Here is a 25,867-nt window from a genome sequence, read left to right on the forward strand (position 1 = left end):
GCAAGGATTTAGATGATCCATCTCCGGCCCTCCTATTTACTTCTGAATAGAGCGTCCAATCCCCCTGGGAAGGATGTGAAACACTTTACTATTTCCCTACTCTGAGGCAGTTCTAACAGATGGCTGCATGGTTACATGCCTCTTTGGTAACAGTCCAAAAGACCTCTTCTCAACACGGAGTAGGATGCAGGGAGGAAAGAAGCAGATGAGGGGCTTCCAAGATAATTTTCCAACAGTTCTGCACACAATGGCTTCATTATCTGTTTAGATCTAATCTTAGACTATTAGGTATCAATTTATTCTACTGTAAACACAAGCACTTATTTTGAAGCCAAATAGAAATTAATTTTGTTGGATTAGGCATGCTCTCTTCTGTAATTTTGATAAACAAAGGCTTGTGTGTTAGTATCAGAGAATAAAAGATGCTTTTCAAACATGAAAATGGTACAATATTTTCATAATCCACGGTATTTAAATTCATTTCTCATTTCCTGGAGATATTTTTATTTGTAATGAATAATATTTGTTAAATACTTTCAGCCTTTAAAAACACGATTTCATGCCTATTGGCATTTCAACACCACAAGCTATTTTAATCTAACTTTTCTTTTCTAGACTGCTTACAAAAAAACAATAAACAGAATAAACAGAAAATATAAGGATGGGGCCAAAAAAATAGGAGCATGTGCCACAAATCCTAAAGTAAAGTGAATAAATTTATAATCCTGAAATACATACAGTGGAAATTAAAATAAAACCTTTAACAAATGTGTAACCTGGGGAAGAATAAAACCATATTTGCATAGTCACAAACCTTATTATTTGTAAAAATCCTAGAACTGCTTTTTAAAATAATTATATGCATATGGTATGTCTTAGCAACTTTCTAGCTTTTAAAAATTCAAAAGATAGAAAAATGTGAAGCATAATTGTTCAGCCAACTGCCTGTCTTTTGAACATTTAAACTGGGGGAAAATGTTCCTCTCAGAAGGGACTGTGTCTGGGAGGCTGATTCAATGGCACTGTGTAGAGAAATGTCCCTGTCTTTTGGACTTTTCGGCTACACTTCCATGTTGTTTTTGTAATTAAGCAACCTGACCAATGTTTTGTAAAGGAGAACGGCTCTCTCCTCCACAGGCTGATTAGCACAGATGCTGCTTTACTGGACCAGTGCTTCCCCTCTCCACGTACATGTGTCAGACCAGCTGATGACACCACCCAGCCAACGCCGGGACTCCAGCCGAGGGTCTCACCGTGTGGCTGGCTGGGCTGACCCCCTGTGAGCTTTCTTCCCCTGGCCGCTCCTGGCACCAATCAGGCATCACATGGGCACAACGGCTGACCCCGAAAGGAGGCCTCGGCCAAGGTGGTTTTTCTCATGACAAAGCTGACTGCCCCGTGTGAGGATGAAATGTGCACCCTTCTACCACCATTCTCTGGACTAACCGACCCCCACAAATTCCAATTAGAGGCAAACAAACACACCAACAAATGGTGCCCCAGCAAACCCAAGCTGAGGATCAAGCATGGTTTAAGAAACACTTTGTTACAGCTGGTAAGGAAACCAAGTGCTGGAGCAGCTTTGTCCCACACAAACACTACCCATCTGGAGACTTCTGGGAAGAAAAGGAAAAGATGGGCAGGAGAGAATTCTCTGAATTACCTGCTTCATTCACATGCCTGGAGCACTTTTGTTAATTCACTCCTTAAACTAGTTTATAGAAAGCCAATTTCTCACTATGCACCAAACAATTCCTTTGGCTTTTATATGTGGTTGGTGAGTGTCGCTGGGAAGTGAGGCGACTTTCTGGGCCCCAGTGGCCAGAACAAAGCCGGACACACCTAAATCCTTGCACAGCACACAGAAGCCTCAACAGCTACTGAGTGCCAGACACAACGTCTGCCAGAGGAGACTGTGATAGTGACAAGTGCCTGTTAACTGAATACAAGTAGTGATGGTCGAGTTTACAGATAACTAGGACATCCCTCACCTCAGCTAGCTGCTCCTGTAGCTTTGGGTGGGGCCTTAGCTGCCTAGTGAACCGATGAAAGTTTCCAGACTGGCTGAGGCTCCCTGGGACACCAGGTGCTTGGCCTGAGACTGGGAAGAACTTGAGTTTTGCAGCCACATGAACAGTTTGGGTCAGAAGAGGCAATGGAGCAAAACAACCGGAGGTAGGAGACGGCATGCTTGGTCTGCAGAACAGACGGCTGGGCTGTCCTGAGCGCTGCGGAGAAGTCTGGAGGGGTGAGACCCCGAGGGCCCTGCAGGCTGTGCCTTAAGGTCTCCAACTATGTCCTAGGGAGGCGGAGGCACCTCCCGCGGAGTCCTGGAGGGGAGTCAGGCACCAGGCAGGCATTCAGAGAGCCAGCTGGTGTTAGGAAATACTCCGGGTGTATCTAACCATTAATCAAATGGATGTATTCTAAAATTTCTCATTAATGTGGTACTGTTGGTTACTGAACTGAGAACAAAAACATTAATACAGGAAGTATAATCTTTATCCTTATTCTCCCAACCCAACAACTTCAGAAGCTGTGTGTCAAACCCAGAGTAGAGTCAGTTTTGTTATAATGCTGGTTTTAAAAATGTGAATTTGTTCCAGTGAGATTGATCAATTAGGGAACAATTGAATGTAACATGAATTTCCTGTTTGCTTATACACTTCATCCACAAGAAACACCAGGAGAATGCAGAGAACGGCACGTAGCTGAAGCCAGGCTTATGGGAGTACACGAATACATACCTGCACACATGTACCTGAGACACCTGCCAGCCGCCTGAGTTCCCAACAGGTGTGATAGGCTGTGCCCAGAACCCAAATGCATCAGATTCCAGATATTCTCCTTCCACTACATTATGGTGACTTGCAAGCTACAACCCTTCAAATGTCCACTTCCCCAACCAGGCTGCAGGTCTTTTTCAAGGTAAAGGATCACATTTATTACAGCATTCACTTATTTCTTAGTCATTTAACATGTGTAAAACCATGCTACCACTCTTAGTAAGTTTCTACCCTGTTTTATGTGTCAGTAATAAAGTTATTATTATTATTTTTGTTCATCCTCACCCGAGCATATTTTTCCATTAATTTTTAGAGAGAGTGGAGGGGAGGGAGGGAGAGAGTGAGAAAGAGAGAGTGACAGAGAGAGAGAAAGAGAGAAACATTGATGTGAGAGAGACACATGGATTGGTTGCCTCCGCACAACCCTGCCTGGGGCTGGGGATCAAACCCGAAACCCAGGTACATGCCCTTGACTGGAACTAAACCCACGACCCTTCGGTCTGCGGGCTCACATTCTAACCACTGAGCCAAACTGGCCAGGACAGTACTCAAGTCTTTGAGTGTTGTTTCCCAACCCAATATTTCCCATGAGCCCTGTGGTTTTTTGTACATGATTTTGCACAGCATGGTAATTTTTGTTAAAATATAAACTGGCCTTAGAACTGACTGTTCTGAAGATGACTATTCATTTGAAGATGAATACATTCATGACAATCAAACTGATATATTTTTCCACAAGGGTAACTGTCTGCAGAAAAGCTCTGGTCTAGAGATGGCGGCTCTCGGCAGGGCCAAGGTGCCTGCAAGGTGGTGTGCGTGGCCCGGCCTTCAGCTCGTCTTCCTAACGGCCCTGCGGCCACGAGCCCCCTCTCAAGCTGTGGGGCTAGGGCTGGACCCGATGGATTTAGGGGCACCCCCATCACCTCTATAGCAATGGCTGTAGGAATTTCGGCCAATGAGACCTAAGGGGAAGTCTTGGGTGGGTGGTTCTTGAAAAAAACAAAGGCTCTTAAGACAGAATTGCCAAATGGAACAAACAGAAACACCGGGCATACAGTTAAGTTTGAATCTCAATCAACAAAAAATTTTTTTAGTATAAATATAGCTCATGCCATATATGTGACATACTTATCCTAAGAAAATTATTCCTTGTTTACCTGAAATTCACATTTACCTGGGCACCTGTATTTTCCCTGGCCCGAAGAAGACACAGGCTGTCTTTCTCCTCTGGAGGGGGGAGAAGGGACACAGTGCCCAGAACAGCTGTGCTGTCTCCCTTCTGTTCTGACCAGCAGAGAGGTGTGGAAAGAACTTGGTTCCCTGAAGACACTGACGACCTACTAAATTATTGGTTCTAAACCTTGACTACACATGTGAATAGCTTGAGAAGCTTTCAACAATGACCAAGCCCCACCTCAGAGATTCTGATTCAGTTCTATTACTGGCATTTTTAAAGCTCTCCAGGTGACCCTAAAGTGCAGCCAGGGATGAGAAGTCCTTTGGACTTATTTGTGTTAATAACTTATTATTTGAATCAGTTTGAGTGAGAATCTCAGTTCATTCAGCTTCAAAAGACCTACAGATGACACTCTCTTTGGAATGAAATGCAAGGCCCAGTATTTAAATGGTCTTCACATTTAGTTAGTCCAGCTGAGAAATTTAAATCTCTATTCCTGGCAAAAGAATTAGGACTGCTATTTGAGAAAAAGATCTTGTTCCATCCAATCTTCAAATCTGTTTCTAAAGTCCTTCATTAAGGGTGTCAAAAAAGGAACTTGGTCACAGAGACTGAGGTGGCTGACTTTGACTATGGACATGGAGAAAAATCCAGTACCTGTTCACCTGGGCAGTGAAGAGGAACAGTTTCACACCATCTAGCTGGAGGTCATCACCATTTGATGTCTGGAGATGAAGTTAAGATCTCCACAGACATCAGCATGATCACACAGTGGTACCTGGCAGGTTTCATTCTTATGTTCTTCTATTTCATTTCACAAGTATTGTTTTTGATACTTTATGGAACATATGTCTTTATATCATGCTGAATGAACAAGACGCGCAAGTAGAATGTACAAATATGCTTCAAACATTCTAGGCAAATATGCCTAGAATTTCAACTGAGAACATCCTGAAGTTAAGCAATTTGGCAGCACTTATAAATTGTATATTCTAAATTGACTGGAGCATTACTCTGCATATGAGATCTCCTTCAGTGTTTGGGTTGTGTAGTAGTAGGTGTATATGTGTATGTGGGACAAGTCAGTGACATAATCTGCAAGTTTTTACATTTCCTTGCTAATGGGACCCATGAGACCTGAATGGTCATATGGAAGACTACAGGCAAATGTCAACTTCCACGATCTCGTTTCTAATTTGTCCTAACTTTGGGACAGTCTCCAAGAATAAAGGTGATGGTGATCAAGAGAGGTCAGTGACCACCTGAAAGTGACTTCAGATGCTAGTCTGACAGGACTTTTCTGTTGTAGGGACAGGCATGGTTAGCATGGATTTATTTAATGAGACCAGGCCATCTTTAAGAGTCATCAAAGAAACAAAATAAGAAAGATAGAAAACTTTAAAGCAGAACAGTAAGAACATCAAATGTAAGAAAACAGTTGCAAAATACAACCAAGAAAGGCAGGAGGAATCAAAGTCTAGTCAGGGTCCGTGAGTAAATGGTGGGGGTGGGATGAAGGATGTTTCCCTTTCATAACTGCTTTTCCAGTTAAAAAGTTTTTCGGTATTTTTCTCTCTTCTTTTCAAATGTGGCCCGTGACTTTCTAGGATTTAATATAAAGCCAGCTTGTTCATGGCCTACTACAACCATCATGCTTTGAGTTACTGCTGTTAACGTTTCTAGCTACTCACCTAAGTAACTTTGGGAACTGAAGACAGAGGTTCTAAGTTGGTGACAATTCTGAGAGAAAAGAGGGAGGGCTCTGCCATCATCTTAAATAAAAAGAAAGTTTGGGAATTTGATTATATTATCTTCTAGTGATCCCTGTACTCAGGGCTTTTAAAATCCTTCAGCCACACTATAATGTCAGGAATGAGAAGGGTCTGGGTTGTAGTTTTTTCACACATTTTAAACAGTTGCTTATGTCCACACTTTTTATTTTTAAATTTTATTATTATTGCCACAAAATAGAAAGGTCCTAAATTTTCCCAACAATTGCAGTTCCCTCCTGGGGCATTTACCAACCTAAAACATGATTTTAATTTACTTAGGAAAAGTCACCCCCTTTGGGAGTAGGATTTAGGGAATGGATGTTACCTCTGTGCAGAGGAAAACATGTCCCCTCTCCAGACCTGGGCATGCGGCTCGCTGGAAGAACACGAGGCTTCTAGCACCCACCGGCCCCTTCTGCAGGGCTCCTGTGAGGCGTGACCAGACCAAGCTACTGAATGCCCTGTACCTGCCCTCGGCTCCCATGCTTCAGGTGTGAGCTTCTGGTGCTTACCACCCACAGTATTTCCACACGTGTGAATTCCTGACACATGGGCCTTTAGGAGTAGAAAACTGGAGAGGAAATAGCAGGGTCCAGGGACAGAGAGGAAGCTGCGGTAGCCCAAGCCTCTGACTGACCCTCTGGGCACAGCAGCTTTAGCATGAGGATCACCACAGAGATGTTCCTTAGCCTTAAGGTTTCAAGGTACCACCTGTGTGCTACACACCGCCCTCTTTGTCCAGTGGTCTTAGAGTTCCTATGACAGGAGCAAAGCGTTTCTTTCTTGAATTAGAACCCAGTGGATTAAAAATCTAGCTTCCTGGATAAGTTAACAGAGGTATTTCAAAGAACAAAGGATGAGAAGCTGTGGGACAGGAGATTCAAAAGCAGGAAGATGCTGTGTAGAAGGAAGGTGATGAGACCTTGAGGGGAAAAAGGAGGACAACTTCACAGCCTCCACGACTTGGCCTCGACTGACTTCCATGTGCAAAGAGCAGCTCAAAGCCCCCCGTTCCTCCCCTGCCCTGCGCACGTGCACTTCTGGGCACTGTCCCCAAGGCAACATGGCACTGCAAGACTAAATAAATGTCAAGTTTCAAGAAAGGTCACTGGAAGGAAGCAAATGCTATCAATGGCACATTTAATCTAGCATAATTCAAATGTACAGGAATTTCTGTCCAGGGATTCTAACTATTTCTGATTGCTTCACTTGAGCTCTCCCAGACCACTGTCTTTGCCTCCTGGGCAGTGTTCAGCATGGTACAGTCTGGCAGCTTTGTATTTCACGGAGATGATGGTGATGAAGGCAAATGATGGAGGGAGAAGGTCCAGTGTGAGGGGGATGAGTTGCTTCATTTGCTCCCAAAGGGCACCATCTTCACTGTCCTAAAAAGGGCACTATGGTCAAGGTTCAGAACTCCATTTCCTGTGGTTCTGCTTTCATAGGCTCCTCAGAATTTTGGTTGAAAATAAATTTATTGAAGCGTAAAGATGTTAAAAAGGTGATTATAAAACCTGTTTACAAGAGCTAAACTGAAACATCAAATATAAACTGTCGGAAACAGCTCGTTATGATGCTCCTTTAGATGTTTACATTTTTTTTTTTTACAGTGGAATTACGTGAGGCAAAAAGGTGAAGACAGGAAGAAAGAATACTCCTAAAAGATACACAGTCCACCTTCCTTGACCTTGAACTGATGCATTGGCAAAAGACTGTTAACAAGGTTCATATAACACAGAATAACTAACTAAATGTCATGTTTCAAATACATGACTTCAATTTAGCCTTAGATTAAAATCCCTATCATGAGACTTAAAAGAAGCTAGAAAAATTGCAGATGTCTGAATTCATTTTATATCTATTCATTTTAATAAGCTACATTAAATAAGAATAGGTATTTTAAATAGCTCTGTATTTTAATGCACTTATAATTAACATTGATTAAATAATAGATTATAAATATATAGTTATAAATTGTAAAAATCCTATAACTAAATAAACTCTAGATGCCAGATTTCAATTCCATATAGACCCATAAAGCAATCCATTATGATCAATACTTTCTATATGTTCTATATAGATCAACACATACTATATGTTCTTAGGAAGTACACATCATTGACTGAAAAGAAAATCAGACAAACAAAAATCCTGGTCTACTGGGAATGCCACTTGCTCAATTTCTCTCTTCCACTTACCAATCTAACTCAGGCTGTCTTAAAATTCACCACTGAAACATCATTGATACAACAGAACTGGCTGATCCAAATGCAAATGTTTTAGGGGATGATTAGATAAACCATTCTGGCAATTCATACTTTAGGGATAATTCGCCTATCAAACTGCCTAGTCACATCCCCCTATCACCTTTCCACACTGTCATGGGCTTCTCTAAGCCTTTCCTCTTACCAGAGGTTGGTTTGGGAGGGAGCGTGGGATTTAATTCTGGCCAGTCAATGAGATGGGAAGAAAAGCCTGCTGAGGAATGTCCAAACAGACTTCTCTAGAAGCTATGCATGTGTGAGGAGGGTGATGGGAAGGAAGACAGGATAGATACCTGGCTCTGTGGCAGCCCTCTTGAGAACATGAGGGCAGAGAGTTGAGGACAAAGCCAACATACTGAGGATGGTAGAACAGAAAGATGGTGATGTCAGGTGACTTGACTATCTCAGGACTCTAGTTATTTGAAATAATAAGCAACAAATTTCCTCATTTGAGATAACAATTTCTCTTATTTTTACCAAAAGCAACTTGATAAAATCCAAATGATTTCACATTCTGCTGGAGGATGTGAGGGAGAAGGAACACCCGCAGCAGACATTGCTGGCGGTTGACTCGATGTCCACCTACTCTGTTCTAGGAAGTTGTTGGATATTCATGAGGGAAAACAAGGGTTGCATTTAATGAAAGAAGAAATATATTTATGGTTAAAGTCTGATCTCTCACTTGAAGCTTATCCAGACCAACACAGCCCATGATGGTCTGTCTTTTGAATCCATATTATTTATTGTCTTTACTGCATATATGGCATTTAACCTCTTATGCTGATAAGTTATATTTTTATTTTATTACTTAACTTTTGATGTGTTTCCCCTTCCTCCAATTTCACATTTCCAGCTCAGACAATTTTGATTTCCTGTGGCTTAGAGACTTTGAATGGATATGATTAGATCTTTAGAGATTGGGTAATTATCATGAAGCATAGCAAAATGTCTTGCAGTTAGTTCATCAGGAACATGAAAAAAATATTTTAATTGGCTGATGTGTTAAAATATTAGAACTCATTTATAGACAAATCAATTTGAATTTTTCTTATATTCAGTATTTTCCCTCTTCTTTAACCTTAGCAAAACTATTCTTGGAAAATGATTTGGCAATAATTGCAGAACATTTAACAGTGCCAAAATAAGTGAAAACTTATTTAATAGTCAGATGAATGACCAACCAAAATAGATTTCTAAAAAGCTAAGTATTGAATGTCATGTACATTATGCAAAATGAAGCATAAAATATAGAAAGTATAAAATTTTGAATTTTTTCTTCAAGACTAAAAAAATCAGAATTTGACTAAAACCTGATTGTAAGTAAGGTCATTTTTAAAGCTTCCTACTAGTTTGTTCACATTTCAGAAAAGTGTAATGATGTTTTTTATAAACATATGGCATGAGATTTAACTACTTACCTCTTTAAAGACCTAGCTGAGTTGTATACTCTTTTACTATATGGCCAAATCAGGGGCATGAACAAGAATGATGTATGTAACTTCACCTAAAGACAGCCTGTGTAGCCTGGCTGCTGTGGCTTAATGGTTGTGTCAACCCATGCACCAAGAGGTCACCGGTTCGATTCCTGGTCAGGGCACATGCCCAGGTTGTGGGCCCTATCCCCAGTGGGGGGGCATGCAGGAGGCAGCCAATCAATGTTCTCTCTCATTGATGTTTCTAACTCTCCCTCTCCCTTCCTCTCTCTCTAAAAATCAATAAAGTAAAAGAAAAAGATAGCCTGTGGGTTACAGAAAGGTTTTCTTTGATCCATAAAAAGGCAGTATCGTGAGGAAATAAGTTTTCTGAGACTTAATATATGACACTTGTCCAGAATACATCACACCTATATTGATCTTTAAAACCATTTCTCAATGATTGGTTTAGAAACATAAGCAGATTTAGCCACACTTAGGTTGAGAACTACTACTAGATTATCTTTGTTCTAATGTTTCTTTTCAACTGCTATTTCATCCTCTTTTTAACTGACATCAACCATTTCTTGACCCTGGGCCACTTTAAAAGATCAGTTGAGTCTTGAAATCTGAAAGATAGTCATGTAGTATAAGGCATGGGAACCCAAAAAAGAGGCGTCTTTGCTTCAATTTTGGCCACTTTTGTATGAAAAACTGCTAATGATGATGTTAATGGAAAACTACCGTGAACTTTTTTGAGGACATGGCATACCCCCATATGACACCAACTGGGCTGGAAATGAAAGCAAAGTGGGCCAGAAACGACGGGTGCCCAGGCATAGGCTCTGGCACTACTGGGACCACTAGGGGTCGGTATGTGGTTCCCGTGAGAGAATTATTCCCAGTTATGGGCCTGAACATTTTCCAACTGTGTACTGTTAAGCTGTGATGAGCAACACTCTCACCTTAAATTAATAAGAGTTTATTTCTCATTCATACTTCATGTCTATCATGGGTTAGCAGATGGGCTCTGCTCATGGTGACAGAGGGAAGAGCGGGCTGGAGGATTAGAGTAACAGTGCATACATATCTCTTCCACTCAGCTCACTGGTCACATGGCTCTGATAGATCACAGGGGACAAGGAGGTACCATCCTATCAACTGCCTAGAATGGAGGAAAACTGGAATTTTTGGTGAAGAGCACAGACTACAATGCATTATTTCATAAAATAATAATAAGCTAACCCCATTACTTGGAAAATCATGAGCTTTCTCTTGGGAATTTCTGCCTACATACTTCCCTCAAGTTAGGAAATACATTACATTCTGGAGAATAAGTTGGCATTCTGGTTCTTTCACAGCAGGCCTGTGCAGAGGGTTAGACTTACTCTATTTCCATTTTTGCTCCACTTCTGTCTTAAGTCACAGCATCACCATGAAGAAAAGTGATCACCTGGTGCTGTGGAATGATCCAAATGCCATCACGACGTGATGAGGCACATGGAACACCTCTCCGGTGCCCTTCTCACTGTTGTTCCCTGTTCTGACTCTTCCTAGGCATGTTCTTGGTTCAGGCAGCATCTCCTCTTCTAATTTATTATGTCAATACGTTCCATTTTGTTGTAATTTGAAATTATTTTTAATCTAAGTTATATATGTAACACTTTGAAGAGTCAAATGGTTCTACAAGGCTTGTTATGAAAAACAGTTCATACAGCCCCACCCTCCACTTCCTGCTCTCTAGAAGTAACCACTTTCAATTCTTTTACTCATTTTTCCCCATCTCTGCACTCTAGCTTATATTGTTACTTCTTGATTTTTCTAAAGCAGCGATTTGCAACCCGTGTGCCACAAGAATTTTTAAAACATGTAATACCTATTGTAATGACTATTTAGTGAGCAGCACTGACCTCTTTTCCCTTAAATTGTCAAATAAAAAAAAAATAACAGCCAACACAACAATAACTGTCCAGTGTGAATGCCCTTTCTTGAACCATAAATAAGTCATATAACAGAAATGCATCTTATTGGTCATATCATATAATAAGGTTGCATCTGATTGGTTAATTCCTGGTACCAGAAATCCTTATATACAAGTATAGGCACATAATTTTTTAAAAAGTTACTTTGGAGCAAAAAGGGTAGGTAATTACTACTACTACCATTATTTATTATTATTGGTAAATCAATCAAAATTATACCTCTATTTTATTTTTGTCAGATCAGAAAAAAATATAACATATTTTTTGGTATGCTGCAGAATTTTAGTAATTAGTTTATGTGTGCTACGAGATGAAAAAGGTTGAAAATCGCTGTTCTAGAGTAGTATACAGATTTTCCGCTGTGGACGGTGAGGATTTAGCTCTAATAGCCACCATCACCTGCCCTGTCCCCTCTGCACACAAACACACAGCTCCCATACCCTTGCTTCCCAAATAAATTTTATCATGATTTTGACTAGATTAATAGTCAACAGGCTTACAGTACAATGTCTATGCAAATTACAGTCATGGCTCACTTACAAGGTTTATCATAATCTTTCTTTTCCTGTAGTTTGTTTTTCTTTGGGGTTACTGATTGTCCTGTTTTTTACTGGCTTATTTTTTCTAAAGTTATCACTAATTTAAACCCAAACTCACCTCTACTAGTATAAAGTTCTCAATTTGTTCAAATATATTATTATTTTTTATCCTCACCCGAGGACATTTTTCCATTTTTTGTTCAGATAGAGCGGGAGGGAGAGAGAAGAAGAGAGAGAGAGAAAGAGAAACATCGATGTGAAGGGACACAATGAGTGGCTGCCACCTGCACGACCAACCAGGGCCGGGGACAAACTGCAACCGAGGTACATGCCCTTGGCAGGAACCGAACCCGGGTCTCTCTGGACCGCAGGCCGATGCTCCAACCACTGAGCCAAACTGGCTAGGGCCAAATACATTATTTTTAACAGTTTCATCTTTTTGGAGAAAACTTTCTGGAACTGTCTAACTTGCTCTAATCTGGGATGGCTGCTGCTAAGTAGCTGTGTTATAGAGTTTGGGGCTCTCCCTGCATTATCATGCTGGGGGATATTTTGGTCTTGCTCTGGATAATCTCTTAACTGGTTCTCATGTGGTGCTCATCCTCAGCATACGTCCTCATTTCTGCAGAGCACATCCTCCAGCAGAGCCGGAGGTGCACGGGAACACATTTTCTGAATCTTTAATGTCGGAAAGTGCTTTTATTCTACCCTCACATTTAATTAGCTTGGCTAAGTGCTGAATCTAGGTCGGAATTAATTTTCTCTCAGAGCTCTGAAGGCATTCCTCTATTGTCTTGTTTCTGGCGTTGCTATGGGAAATTTGTAGCTATGCTAATTCTTGATCCTTTGTTGGGAATCTTTCTTTTCACCTAATTCTACAAGTTTGTAGTATATCACTTTGCCCCCAGAGTTCTGAACTTTGTCAGAGGTATCTGTGTGTGGATTTGTATTTACCTGTGTGGGATGTGCCATGGACTTTTTCAATCTGAAAACTCAGGTCTCCATTAGTGAAAAACTTTACTGAATTGCGTTTTTGACCATTTCCTTCCTTTCATTTTATCTGTTCTCTCTAGACTTTGTTTTTGTTGTTTTGTTTTGTTTTTGTTTTTTTAACTTCAGGGATTGGTTCTCTAATTTTCATATTTTTCTTTCTTAACTCCCAACTCGTCTGTGAGTTTTACATTACAGATACTATATTTTAATTTCTAACAGTCTGGTTCTGAATGAATATTTTTCTGCAGCATCCTACTCCTGCATGGACTTGTTTCCTCCCTGTTGTTTTTTTCTTTAATAGCATTTTATTATTTTGATGTCAAAACAGCTTTTACCTAAAGAGCCACTCAGAAAATGAATTTTGAAAGAATATTTTTAAAGTGAGGTATTTCATGCTAATATCACTATTTGCTTTTTCTAACCACAGGTAAATAACATGCCCAGCGCTCAGCTTGAGTTGTTTTTGCTTAGTGACTGTGTACCAGGCACTCACAGGAAAACATCAGGACATACATAGAAATGTATTTGTTTTTGTCTGTGTTTCACTATCAGATGCTCTCTGCAAGAACCTGCTGATCCTTGGCTGTGTCGCTCTATAATAAGTGTAAACTAAAAGGTAAGCGGGAGGTCTGTGTGGCTGGGGCTGGATGACTGGGTCACTGGGAGTAAACTGGCTATTTCCCTGAAGAATCTCTCAGGTCAGAAGGTTTGTGTTTTTTTGCCCTGGCTGGTTTGGCTCAGCAGTTAGAGCGTTGACCCACAGACCAATGAGTTGCAGGTTCAATTCCAGTCAAGCGCACGTACCTTGGTTGCGATTCGTCCCGGCTCTGGTCGGGTCGTGCGGAAGGCAGCCACTCAATGTGTCCCTTTCACATCTCTCTCTCGCGCGCACTCTCTCTCTCTCCCTCTCCCTCTCTCTCTCTGTCCTAGGGTGAGGATAAAAAAGAAAGTTTGTGTTTTTTCATTTGTGACTTCTGCTTAGAGAAAACTCTTCCCGCAGGGAGGGATATACGTACTGGAACTCTGGAAAGCAAGTGAGGTGAGGCCTGGGGACCTGACATTCCATAGTTGAATCTATTCATCACTCCCTTTCCATAAGGGCCAGGGCGTGCAAACCTCCAGTCTCTGCCAGCGTGGGAGGGGGAGCAAACTGCTTCCTGAAGAGACTTCTGACCAATCCTCCTGTCTTCACCACCTTTACCCATTTCCGTTCCTGAGCTTCCAGAAGATTAAATCTAAATCATGTTGCTTCTGGGTTTTTACCTACTGCTGACTTGGCTTCCAGCTTTCTCAGGCTGCTAAGTTAGTTAGCACTTAACATCTGCTTTCCAAGTAACAGAAATGTGTTGCTGTTGCCTTCTCTCCTGTTTTCTTATTCCTCGAGGGTTTATCTTTAACTACTGGAACTGTCCCTGGAGTAGAATGTAAGAGGGAGCAGAGCTAATTGCCTGCATTATAGCTGCCGTCTTCAAATGACAGTTCCATTCCGCTCTTCCACAAATCAGAGAACCGCAGTTCCCATGCACGGAGGGGACCCCGAGAGAGTGTGCAGTGAACTCTTCCCTCCGGAGGGCAAAGCATGCTATTCAGTTTGCAGATGAGGTGGCTGAAGCACCACGAGCCGTTGCCCAGGGTCCCGCAGTCACACAGATACATACCCTGTTGTTGTCTATGTGCTAGAGATAATTATCCCTGAAAAGTTTTACAGTTATTTCTAATTTAGGCCTATTTCAGCAACAGCTAGATTCTTTTCTGTAACACCTTACATATGCATTATCTTCCAGTGGGCAGATGAATTCTTCATTGAATATTGTGTTATTAAACTAATTATAAAATGTGGCTCAATGTTTTATTTCTTGTGATTTGGCTTAAACTTTTCGGACACAACCAGGATTTTTTTAAAAGTGGTTGATAGGCTTTAGATATGTTCTTTTGAGTAATATATACAAAGGCTCTTAGAGCGTAACTCTCGATATACCACAATTTAAAGGTAATTTGTATAACATGTTTGTATGTATATAACTTTTTAAAACAAGTGGTAAAATAATTTTTAATTTTTAAGAAATACTTGAAACTGAAAAAACAGCTTGGTTTGTTTTAGTGTCTTAAATCTTTTGTTTGGTATAATGCTATTTGCTCCATTTTAGAAACGAAAAACACAGGCTTTGACAAAAAGGCATTTGTAGGGGAAAAAGGACCTGAGATTTGGGATTTAATTTATTTTAAATTGATGCTACATTCCCCCTGCCCCAGTGTAATAGAAACCATAGCCTAAATATTCCTTAAAGTTTTAACAAAATTATTTTTGATGAATAATTCATTTTAGTCTGTAAACATTTTAAGAGCTTTATAAGAATGCATCAATCACTCTAGAGGGAAATGAAGGATAAAAAGAAAACTGTTGCTAAATACTTACAGATTCTTTTCTGCCCATAGTTTTGCTGTGTGAGCGGGAGCGGGAGATGTTGCTGAAGAAGGAATCCTTTTTCATAGCAGACAAAGGTGGGGAGCCAGTGAATTCTCTGCCTCCAGGCAAACTCTCAATGCTTGGAGATGAACTGATGTTTTTAGAACTTTGTCCTATAAGAAAAATTAAGTAGCAATAATAAAATACCACTCTTTCACTAAGCAACTGAACTTACTGCTTTTAATAAATGATGAATTATGATACTTCTTTGTTTACACTGTCAACATAATGATACTATGCAGCATTAAAATGCAGGCGTCTTATGTACCAGAGTAGCTGCCAATTTTTTAAAACAATGAAGTACGTTATAGTTTTCTACATGTAATTTATGCAACAATAGTCCAAGTGTTGAACACATACAAAAAAACAAAACCAATTTTTAGAAATCACAGGCTAAAAGACTGGGCCTTCAGTAAGGGTATCATCCTTAATAATAGAAACTGGAAACTATTATACTGTACATTATATATATATTTTTTTATCCTCACCTGAGGACATTTTTCCATTTTTTGTTCAGATAGAGTGGGAGGAACAGAGAGAGAGAGAGAGAAACATCGATGTGAAAGGGAAACATCGAGTGGTTGCCATCTGCACAACCCAGCCATGGCCGAGGACAAACTACAACTGAGGTACATGCCCTCAGCAGGAACCGAACCCGGGTCTCTCTGGACTGCGGGCCAACAATCTAACTGCTGAGCCAAACTGGCCAGGGCTACATTATATTACTAATATAAAAAATTGAAACCCTTCACCAGCTTTTCAAAGGGTCTCTTTCCTTTTCATTAATTGCAGAACAGATGTATGGCCACCCCAGCCTGTGGTAGAAGTATCTAGAAATGGAGACAAGGTGCTGGCCTCTTTCTAGACTGGTCGCTGGATTGGAGGGGGTGTATCTGTGGTCTCCAACAATGCTCTTTTCACTGAGGTTCTGAAGCCATAAGCTCCCTCAGACAGGAGCAAGGGCTCTAGTAAGAACTGCGAAGAAGGCAGCCTGGTGTAGAAGTCAGGCACACAGAGTTAGCTACAGCCAGGCCCACGCAGGCCCACGCAGGCCCACGCAGGCTCACGCAGGCCCACGCGGGTCTCACTTATACATGGGGCTACTCCCTGCTCCCATAAGATTGTTATGGGAACATAAGAACCTAGTAAAATACCTGCTGCATTTATTCATTCAACCATCAGTACCTGAAGGCCCAGTAAGGGCTAGATGCTTCTGGGTGCAGGGATTCGTGGAAACTAAAACCGTAAAAAATCCCACCCTTCAGTGAGTGTACTTTCTAGTGAAGGGGTGACAGACGAATACAGAGTGGGCGAAAGCATGTTTACAGTTGTTCGTATGGAAAACAATACAATAATTAATAAATAACAACACAAGAATAAACTGTGTTTTACGTACTCACGACTGTAAATGTACTTTTGCCCTACCCTGCACATTACTAAATTACACATGACTTTAGATGGTGGCAAGTGCCGCCGAGAAAAATAAGCAGTAAAGGAGACTCTTCAGAGGAAGGCATTACGGCTTTAAGCAGGACAGTCAGGTCAGGTGTCACTGAGTACTGAGGTAGACTGACATTTGAGCAAAACCCTGAAGGTGAAATACCAGCTTTGCAGATCATTTGGAGGAACAGTGAGTACAAAAGGCCCCAGCGGGACCTCTGTGTTTCCGAGGAACAGCAAGGTGGCCAGTGTGACTACAGCTAAGAATGAGGGGCCGAGGAGTAGCGGGTGAGGTCTGAGAGCAAGCAGGGGATCGGATCAGGTAGGGTAGCTGGCGTTACTCTGAGAAGGGGAGCCACTGGAAGACACTAGAGGATTTGAGCAGAGAAGTGACATAATTTGACTTTATTTTTTAAAGTATTTTTAATTGATTTTAGAGAGAGAGGAAGAAAGAGGGAGAGATAGAAACACTGATGAGAGAGAACATTGATTGGCCACCTCCTGCATGCTCCCCACTGGGGATCTGGCCCACAACCCGGGCATTTGTCCTGACTGGGAATCCAACCAGCGACCTCTTGGTGCATGGGTCGATGCTCAACCACTGAGCCACACCAGCCGGGCTTAACTTACTTTAAAAAGGGAAAGGATAGCCCTGGCTGGTTTGGCTCAGGGTTAGAGCCTTGATCAAGGGCAGGTGGCAACCAATCAATGTGTCTCTCTCACATCGATGTCCCCCCCCCCCCTCCACTCTATCTAAAAATCAATGGGAAAATATCCTTGGGTGAGGATTAACATACTGACTGACTGACTGACTGACTAACCAAAAAGGGGCGAGAGAAAGCAAAAAACAAAAGCAGGGAAATCAATTTCTGCCAATGCAAAACTCCAAGTAAGCCGAATGCTCGGAGCTTGGTGGTACCAAGAGGTCAGATTCTGGACGACACTGACTAGATTTCCTGAGGCATGTTAGGGTATGAGAGAAAGAGAGCAGTCAAGTGTAACTCCAAATGTTCTCAAGTTATATAGTGGTGAGAGCTGAGCATTCTCTGTGAATATACTAAACTCCACTGGATGAAAGATGAATTTTATGGCATATGAATTTTATCTCAATAAAGTTGCTATTTTTATAGTCATTTTTCACATTTAACTCCCAGCTAGTGACCTGCAACAAAGAGCTTGCCCATTTCCACACAACACTGGGCTCTTCTAGTGGGAAATCCTGGCTCCAGAGTTTCTGATCAGTTTGCAGAGACTTCTGTGATGTCTGTACCACAATCTGACGACATTTCCCTTCTGAGATCTATTTCCTCCCCCTTTCCTTTCACAGATGTCATTCTCTAAAAAAACATTTTGTACTTCTGCCTCCACATGCAATGGATGATACTGTTGCTGACCTTGAAGGACAGTAACCCTGAGGTGAGGAAAGGAGAGGGGAGAACAGGTCCCAGGACCTGGGAGATCTCGAAGGTAAAGGGTCCTAGAATGTCAGAACTAAAAAAGACCTCCAGAACCACCTATTAACTTATTTTCTCTTTTTAAAATTATACCACTAATATGTAAACATAGTCTCATTGTAAATAGATTAAATGTGAAAATTGCCTGTGTAAAAAAAGTTTTACTGAGATATAATAATTCATATACCATATAATTCACCCCTTTAAAGTGTATAATTCAGTAGTTTTTATTATATTCACAGAGATTCTCAACCCATCTAAAATCACCACCCAATTTTAGAACATTTTTATAACCCAAGAAAGATAACTTGTACCCATTAGCTGTTACTCCCAATACTCCCTTCCCCAGAACCTCTGGTAGCCATGAATCTACTTTCCATCTCTAAGCCTTTTCTGGACATGTCATATAATGGAATGACAAAATGTGATCTTTTGTGATCGGCTTCTTTGAGTTGGCACAATGTTTTCAAAGTGCATTCATACTAAAGTACATATCAGTACTTTCTATTGCCAAATAATCTATTGTATAAATATACCACATTTTGTTTATCTACTCATCAGTTGATAGACATTTACCCTGTATCTATTTATTGGTTCTTATGAATAATGCTGCTATAAACACTTGTATATACATTTTTCTGTGAACATGTTTTCATTGTTCTTCGGTTAAAACCTAAGAGCAGAATTGCTGGGTCAATAGGGTAAATCTGTGTTTAACATTTTGAGAAATTGCCAAACTGTTTTTGCAAGTGGCTACACTATTTCATATATCTATCAACATCATATTAGGGTTCCAATTTCTCCACATCCTTGTCAACACTTACTATTGGCTTTTTATTTTAGGCATCCTAGTGGGTGTAAAGTCTTATCTGACTGTGATTTTTATTTGCCAAAGCAAATGACAAATGATGTTGAGCATCTTTTCATGTGCAAGCATTAGACATTTGTCTATCTGCTATGGAGAAATGTGTATTCAAATTTTTTGTCTATTTGTAACATCAGGTTGTCTTTTTATTGTTGATCTGTATATTGTGGGTATAACTCCCTTTTCAGATACATGATTTGCAAAAACATTTCCTATATGTGTATTGTCTTTTCATTTTCTTAACTATCCTTTGAAGCCAAAAAGTTTTTAATTTCGATGAAATCCCATTTACCTATTTTTTTTCCTTTAGTTGCTTGTGCTGTTGGTATCAGGTATAAAAAGCCATTGCCTAACCCAAGGTTACAAAGATTTACGCCTGTGCTTTCTTAAGACTTATAGTTTTAGTTCTTGTATTTAGACTTTAGTCCATTTTGAGTTAATTTTTGTATACAGCACGAGGAAGTAGTTCAACTTTATTCTTTTACATGTGGCTATCCAGTTTTCCCAGTATTATTTGTAGAAAAGACTATTTTTTCAACATTGAAAGGTCTTGGCACCCTTGTTTAAAATTATTTTACTGTAAATTTATGGTTTATTTCTATGCCCACAACTCTATTCCATTTATACCTGCCTATCTTTGTTAGTACCACACTGTATATGATTACTATAGTTACATAGTAAGCGTTGAAATCAGGGGTGTGAGTTCTCTTTCAACATTGCTTTGGTTATTAGAGGTGCTTTGCATTTCCATATGTGTTTTAGGATTAGTTTGTTAATTTCTCCCAAAAGGATACCTGAGATTCTGATGGGGATTTTTATGAATATGTAGATCAATTTGGGTAATACTGCCATCTTAACAATAAGATATAAGCAAAATACATTTATACTGTCTTTTTTTAATTAATCCTCATGCAAGGATATTTCTCCATTGTTTTTAGGAATGGGGGGGGGGGGAGAGAGACAGACAGACAGACAGACATTGATGTGAGAGACACACACCGATTGGTTGCCTCCTGCATGACCCCAACCAGAGCCAGGGATTGAGCCTGTAACCCAGGTATGTGCCCTTGACTGGGAATTGAATTTGCAACCCTTTGGTATGCAGGCTGATGCTCTAACTGCTGAGCCAAACCGGCCAGGGCTAAACTGTCTTTTATATGTACCTATGTAGTTAACTTCATAAGTGCTCTTTTCCTTTATATAGATTTGAATTAATTTCTAGTGTCCTTTCAGTTCAGCCTGAATGATTCCCATTATTGTGTCTTGTAGGACAGATTTACTAGCAGTGAATTCTGTTTTTATCTGTCACTGTCTTAATTTTCCTTCCTTTTGAAAGGATAGTTCTATTGGATATAGAATTATTGGTTGATAGACTTCTTTAAAACATCACTTTGAGCCTGGCCGGTGTGGCTCAGTGAACTGAGCATCATCCCATGGACTGAGAGGTCCCAGTTCGATTCCCAGTCAGGGCACACACCTGGGCTGTGGGCTCGATCTTCAGTAAGAAGGTGGGCAGGAAGGCAGCCGATCAATGCTTCTCTCTCACATTGATGTTTCTCTCTATATATAAAATAGCAATAAAAACATATTTTAAAAAAATCACTTTGATAATATCATCCTTCTGCCTTTTAGCCTCCATGGTTTTTAAGAAAAATCAGCTGTTAATGTAATTGAGGTTCCCTTGGAGTAATGAGTTGTTTTTCTCGTGCTGCTTTCAAGATTTTTTTGTTGTTGGCTTTTAAGTTTGGCTATGATGTGTCAAAGTGTGGATGTCCTTGAGTTTATCCTGCTTGGAGTTAACTGAGCTTCTTGGATATATAAGTTTTTTCATAAAACTGGAATATTTCCCTTGCATTTCTACAATGCCCTTTCCTCTCTTCCCTCCTTCCTAACTCCCATCTTCTGCATGTTGGTATGCCTCATGATATTGTCTTTATCTTTGAGTATCTGCTCATTTGTGTTTATTCTTTTATCTTTCTATTTTTCAGACTGGATAATCTCAATGAACATATCTTCAATCTCTGACTCTTCCGTCAGCTCAAATCTGCTGTTAATCCTCTGTAGTGACTTTTTAATTTTAGTTCATGTATTTTCAACTCCAAAATATCTATTTGGTTCTTTTAAAAATTACAATCTCTTTATTAACATTCGCTATTTGGTGAGAGACTATCTCATGCAATCCTTTAGCGAGAACATCGATTGGCCGCCTCCTGCATGCCCCGCACTGGAGATTGTGCCCACAACCTGGGCATGTGTCCTGCCTGGGAATCGAACCAGTGACTTTTTTTTTTTTATCCTCACCTGAGGACATTTTTTCCATTTTTTGTTCAGATAGAGTGGGAGGGAGAGAGAGGAAGAGAGAGAGAGAGAAACATCGATGTGAAGGGACACATTGAGTGGCTGCCACCCGCACGACCAACCAGGGCCGGGGACAAACTGCAACCGAGGTACGCCCCCTTAGCGGGAACCGAACCCGGGTCTCTCTGTACCGCAGGCCGACACTCCAACCGCTGAGCCAAACTGGCCAGGGCGAACCAGTGACCTCTTGATGCATGGGTCGACACTCAGCCTCTGAGCCACACAGGCCGGACACATTCCTTTAGTTCTTCAGACACAGGTTCTTTTAGCTTTTTGAAGATATTTATTATCGCTGATTTCAAGTCTTTAGTAAGTCCAGTATCTCAGCTTCCGCAGGGGCAGACTGCCTTTTTCCTTATATAAGAGCAATACTTTCTACTTTCCTGTTTCTTTGTATGTCTCAGAATTTTCACTGAAAACTGGACATTTTAATAAAATAATGTGCCAACTCTGGAAATTAGATCCCATCCTATTCCCTGGATTTGTTCTTCTTCTTCTTCTTTTTTTTTTTTTTTAGTGACTTCCTCAAACCAATCTTGCTAAGTGTGTATTCTTTGTGGTGTCTGGCTACTGGAATCTCGGCTTGGTTAGCTTGGTGGTCCGCAGAGGCAGAGATTTCCCTTCCTTGAATGCCACGAACCAGTAGGCCTCTAGGCCTTTGCCGGGGTTCCCGGGTGTGCTGGGCATGCCTTCGGTGCTCCAGCAGGGGTCTGTAGTTCTGCTTTAGCTTCATTCCTGCCTACGCAGGGCCTCAGGTTCATCCTGAGCTGAGATTACGCCCTTCTCAAGTCTTTCCTGGACATGTGCACAGTCCTGCATGTGTGTGGCCTTCTAGAATCCTGGGAATATATTGGAGCTTTTCAAAGACCCCTATGGGTCTTTGATTTTTCCTTTTAAGTTTTTTGCTAGCCTCTGATTTCCTGTTAGTTTTTTGGTTAGCCTCTTGTTTGTTCCTTTTCTGCCTAGGGCAGCTGTGATGTCAGGTAATTTCCACTGATTATTTTTGATGGGTGCCCTGTGGACAGGGTTTCTTCCTTAGTGAGTTCTGAATAAGGTCAAATAAAGAAAAGCCCTATGGACGAGGCTTTTCCGGGAAGCTGCTGGACAAGTCAAATGGTTACAATTGACTGGGGAAGGGATTTTTAGGGTGTTCCAAGCCCACTCTTTCTCCTCCAGTGGCTGCAAGGCTGGTGGTTATCAACGACTATGACAGACCTGGGGAGGGGTGAGGAAGGATATGACAAGTTTAAAAAAAGCTACAAAGCATGCTTTTCTTACTGAGGTCCAGCCATTTTTGTCTTGAATGTGAGCTCCTCAAAGTGTTTTAATTCTTTAACTTCCAGAGTTCTGATAAAGCTGATTTTGACATTTCTGTCACTAGTCTTGTTGCTTTCATGGAAACATTTTCAGAGGTCATTATTGTCATTCCAAAAATGCTTCCCTCTGTGACTTGCTTTCTGGACTGAACTTGGTCTTCAAAACTTGTATTTCTCTTAAATAAAAGACTGCGTTACTCTTTTTAATGGCTGTGAAGAAAAAAAATTGTAGCTTTCCCAAATAGACATGTAGGACTTTTCCAATATTTTGTCTTTACAAACTAAATGACAATGAAAACTCTAAAGAAGTATGTCTTCAGGTACAAACAGCTGGCTATGTCTATTACAGAAAGTTATATAAATGGGACTGCTACATCTAATTGTATGTGCATTTTAAATTTACATAAATAATTCCACATTGCTTTCTCCTAGGATTTTAACCTACATGTGTGTGTATGTATATTTATACATATGTGTAAATGTAACACAATATATCTTTATTCATCTAATTTTTTATTTGGTTAATCTGATGGAGAACTTCCTTACATTAGTTTGAAGTTTCCTGATAACTTGTAAGACTGAGTATCTTTCAACTTATTCATGTATGCAATCTGAAGGTCCTGTGTAAATTGTCTCTGCTTATTTTATTTTAAAAAGCTGATTTAGGAGAGTTCCACCTAAATTCTGGAACTCAGCCATTTGTATACAAGTGTGAGTGTGTGAATGTATGTGTGAGTGTGTGTCAACATTTTCCTTTATGGCTTTTGTTTTTACAGTCCTGCTTAGGAAGGCATTTCTTACCCCAAGATGATGTAGTGGGAAAAATTTAAGTATTTATTATAAACCTAGGTTTTCTTTCTCCTTTTATGAATATTGTCTCATTGCTCCTTGGAACTCTACTCTTTAAGTAGCTTTTATTGCCTTGGGTGGTGGAAGACGTAGCTACAAAAAAGGAGTGTTTGCTTAGTTCTGAGTTTCAAATTGCTTTTAAAAGTCCATAGGGGAAAAAAAAAAAAAGATAAATCTATGAAGCCAAAGCATTCTGATTTACAAGAACATGGCTTTTTCACAAAATGAAATAAAAAAAAATGTTTTTTAGCCTTTTCTAAGTTTATACAACTGAATGTATCTGTCCCTTCAAAATTCAAATCATCCACCTATAAAATTCTCTGGTGCTGGTGTGTTTTCAAAGGCATTAGAATGATGGCTTTTGGGAGTTTTTTCTATGTTCATTCCACTATTAAGGTTTTCTACTTCTGCTTGGGTCAATTTTGATAATTTGTATCTTCCCCCTAAAAGCCATATATGAGGCAGGCAGAATAATGCCTACACCCTTAATCTGCAGGGCCTATGAGTACATTAACTTACATGGCAAAAGGACTTGGCAGGCATGCTAAGGTTAAGAACCTGGAGATGGGAAGAATACTCTCGGCTATCATGGCGGGCTAATGTAAGCACAGAAGTCCTTAAAGTGGGTAGGAAGGCAGAAGAATGACCAGAGCTGTGACTAAAGAACAAAAAGGATCCCACTGAGACATGAGTGTGACTTGACCTGGCACTGCTGGCTGTGAGGATGGAGAAAAGGGCCATGAGCCAACGAGGCATCTTCTAGAAGTTGAGAATGCCCGCAGCTGACAGCCAGCAAAGAAACGGGGACACTGGTTGTCATGAGGAATCAAATTCTGCCAATAGCACAAAAGATTCTCTCCTAGAACCTCCTGGCCCCTTGGTGTTAGCTTGGTGAGGTCTGTATCAGACTTCTGACCCACAGAACTGTTAAATAAATGGGAAATCCTCTTTATTACTCCTTTGATTATTATATTCTACTTATGATCTCTAGACTCTCAATATTTAACATTATACTTAAAATTCCAAGTTAATATAAAATTCCAGGTAGAATCATATATTTTCTTATACTCCTGTTAAAATTTTGTGGGCTATTACAACTTTTTTCCATTTCTTCCAAAATGAAAAAATAGTTGTGAGCAGCCAAATATATCAAATCTCATAAAATTTTCGTTGCTTCTACTACTTCTGAAATGCGGTAGGAAGTACCTATTATATCTATCTGATATTTATATAAGTAAAGTTCGATCAAACTTGGGGAAATTTTCCATTTAAAAGAATTTATAACTATCAAAGAAAAAAAATCTCAAGAAGCTATCCCAGTTTTTACAAAGCAAATGTTCCATGATGAAATTATAATAAGACCAGGAAACCTTGTCTTTGATTCTAGATTTGATCTGTACTATAGCTGTGTACTATTAAAATTTCTTCTCCAACCTTCCTGATATACATACTTCCCTAATCTGTCTGCCCAAAGAAGAGATCAGAAAATTAAAATACACCACAGCAATGTGATATTTGCAAAATGTCAGTCCATGGACACATATGGAACTTTACACACGTTATCTCACTTCATCTGAATGACACTGGGAGGTAATTATGTGTAAGAAAACTGAGTCTCGGAGAGTTTAATAAACTTGCCCAAGGACACGGAGTCATACATGTAGCTAGTGACATCACCAGATTTGTCCCAACTTAAAGACTGTGCCAACACATTTTATTTCTGTACCACAGAGTGCGACTCCAAGCAGCTATTCATTCAGAACAGTAAAGAAGAAACAAAAAACAAACTATATTTGGGGAATAGACCCATCTACCCAATTTTTAGGACATATATGTGTATTTTGAGATGACGTTCTCTACGAACAAAAAGCTGAAGGTCAGGTCTCTTGTATTCAGTTACAGGTGCTGTATCACAAAGGCCAAATGTCACTGAAGGCAGTGACTGGTCATTCCCAGTGTCACCTGTTGGGACAAGTTAACACAGTGGTGGGTCTAGTGGGGCTACAATAAAGTTCTTGGCCTATATCTCACGTAAAAACCCTGTACAAATATATTTCCCCTCAACTGCAGAAATCAGCTTTCTAACATTTTTGTGCCTTTGGAAAAAAAATTATTTTTAATTGATTTTAGAGAGAGAGAAAGAGAGACAGAAACATCGATGAGCCAGAACATCAACTGGTGGCCTCCTGCATG

At 40.3% G+C, this 25,867-nt stretch overlaps 1 protein-coding gene across 3 annotated transcripts in view; it reads right to left on the bottom strand.

The window, feature by feature from the left end:
- TBC1D5 (TBC1 domain family member 5) overlaps window positions 1-25,867 on the bottom strand; it is a 504,213-nt gene that overhangs the window by 25,824 nt on the left and 452,522 nt on the right. For all 3 annotated transcript variants that reach the window (XM_036267496.1, XM_036267498.1, XM_036267497.1), the window contains one exon: window positions 15,342-15,505. In XM_036267496.1, the coding sequence (XP_036123389.1) occupies window positions 15,342-15,505 (164 nt within the window). The remainder of the gene's footprint in view (window positions 1-15,341; window positions 15,506-25,867) is intronic.

This window comes from Molossus molossus, unplaced genomic scaffold (assembly GCF_014108415.1).
Source record: "Molossus molossus isolate mMolMol1 unplaced genomic scaffold, mMolMol1.p scaffold_m16_p_18, whole genome shotgun sequence".
Taxonomy (NCBI): domain Eukaryota; kingdom Metazoa; phylum Chordata; class Mammalia; order Chiroptera; family Molossidae; genus Molossus; species Molossus molossus.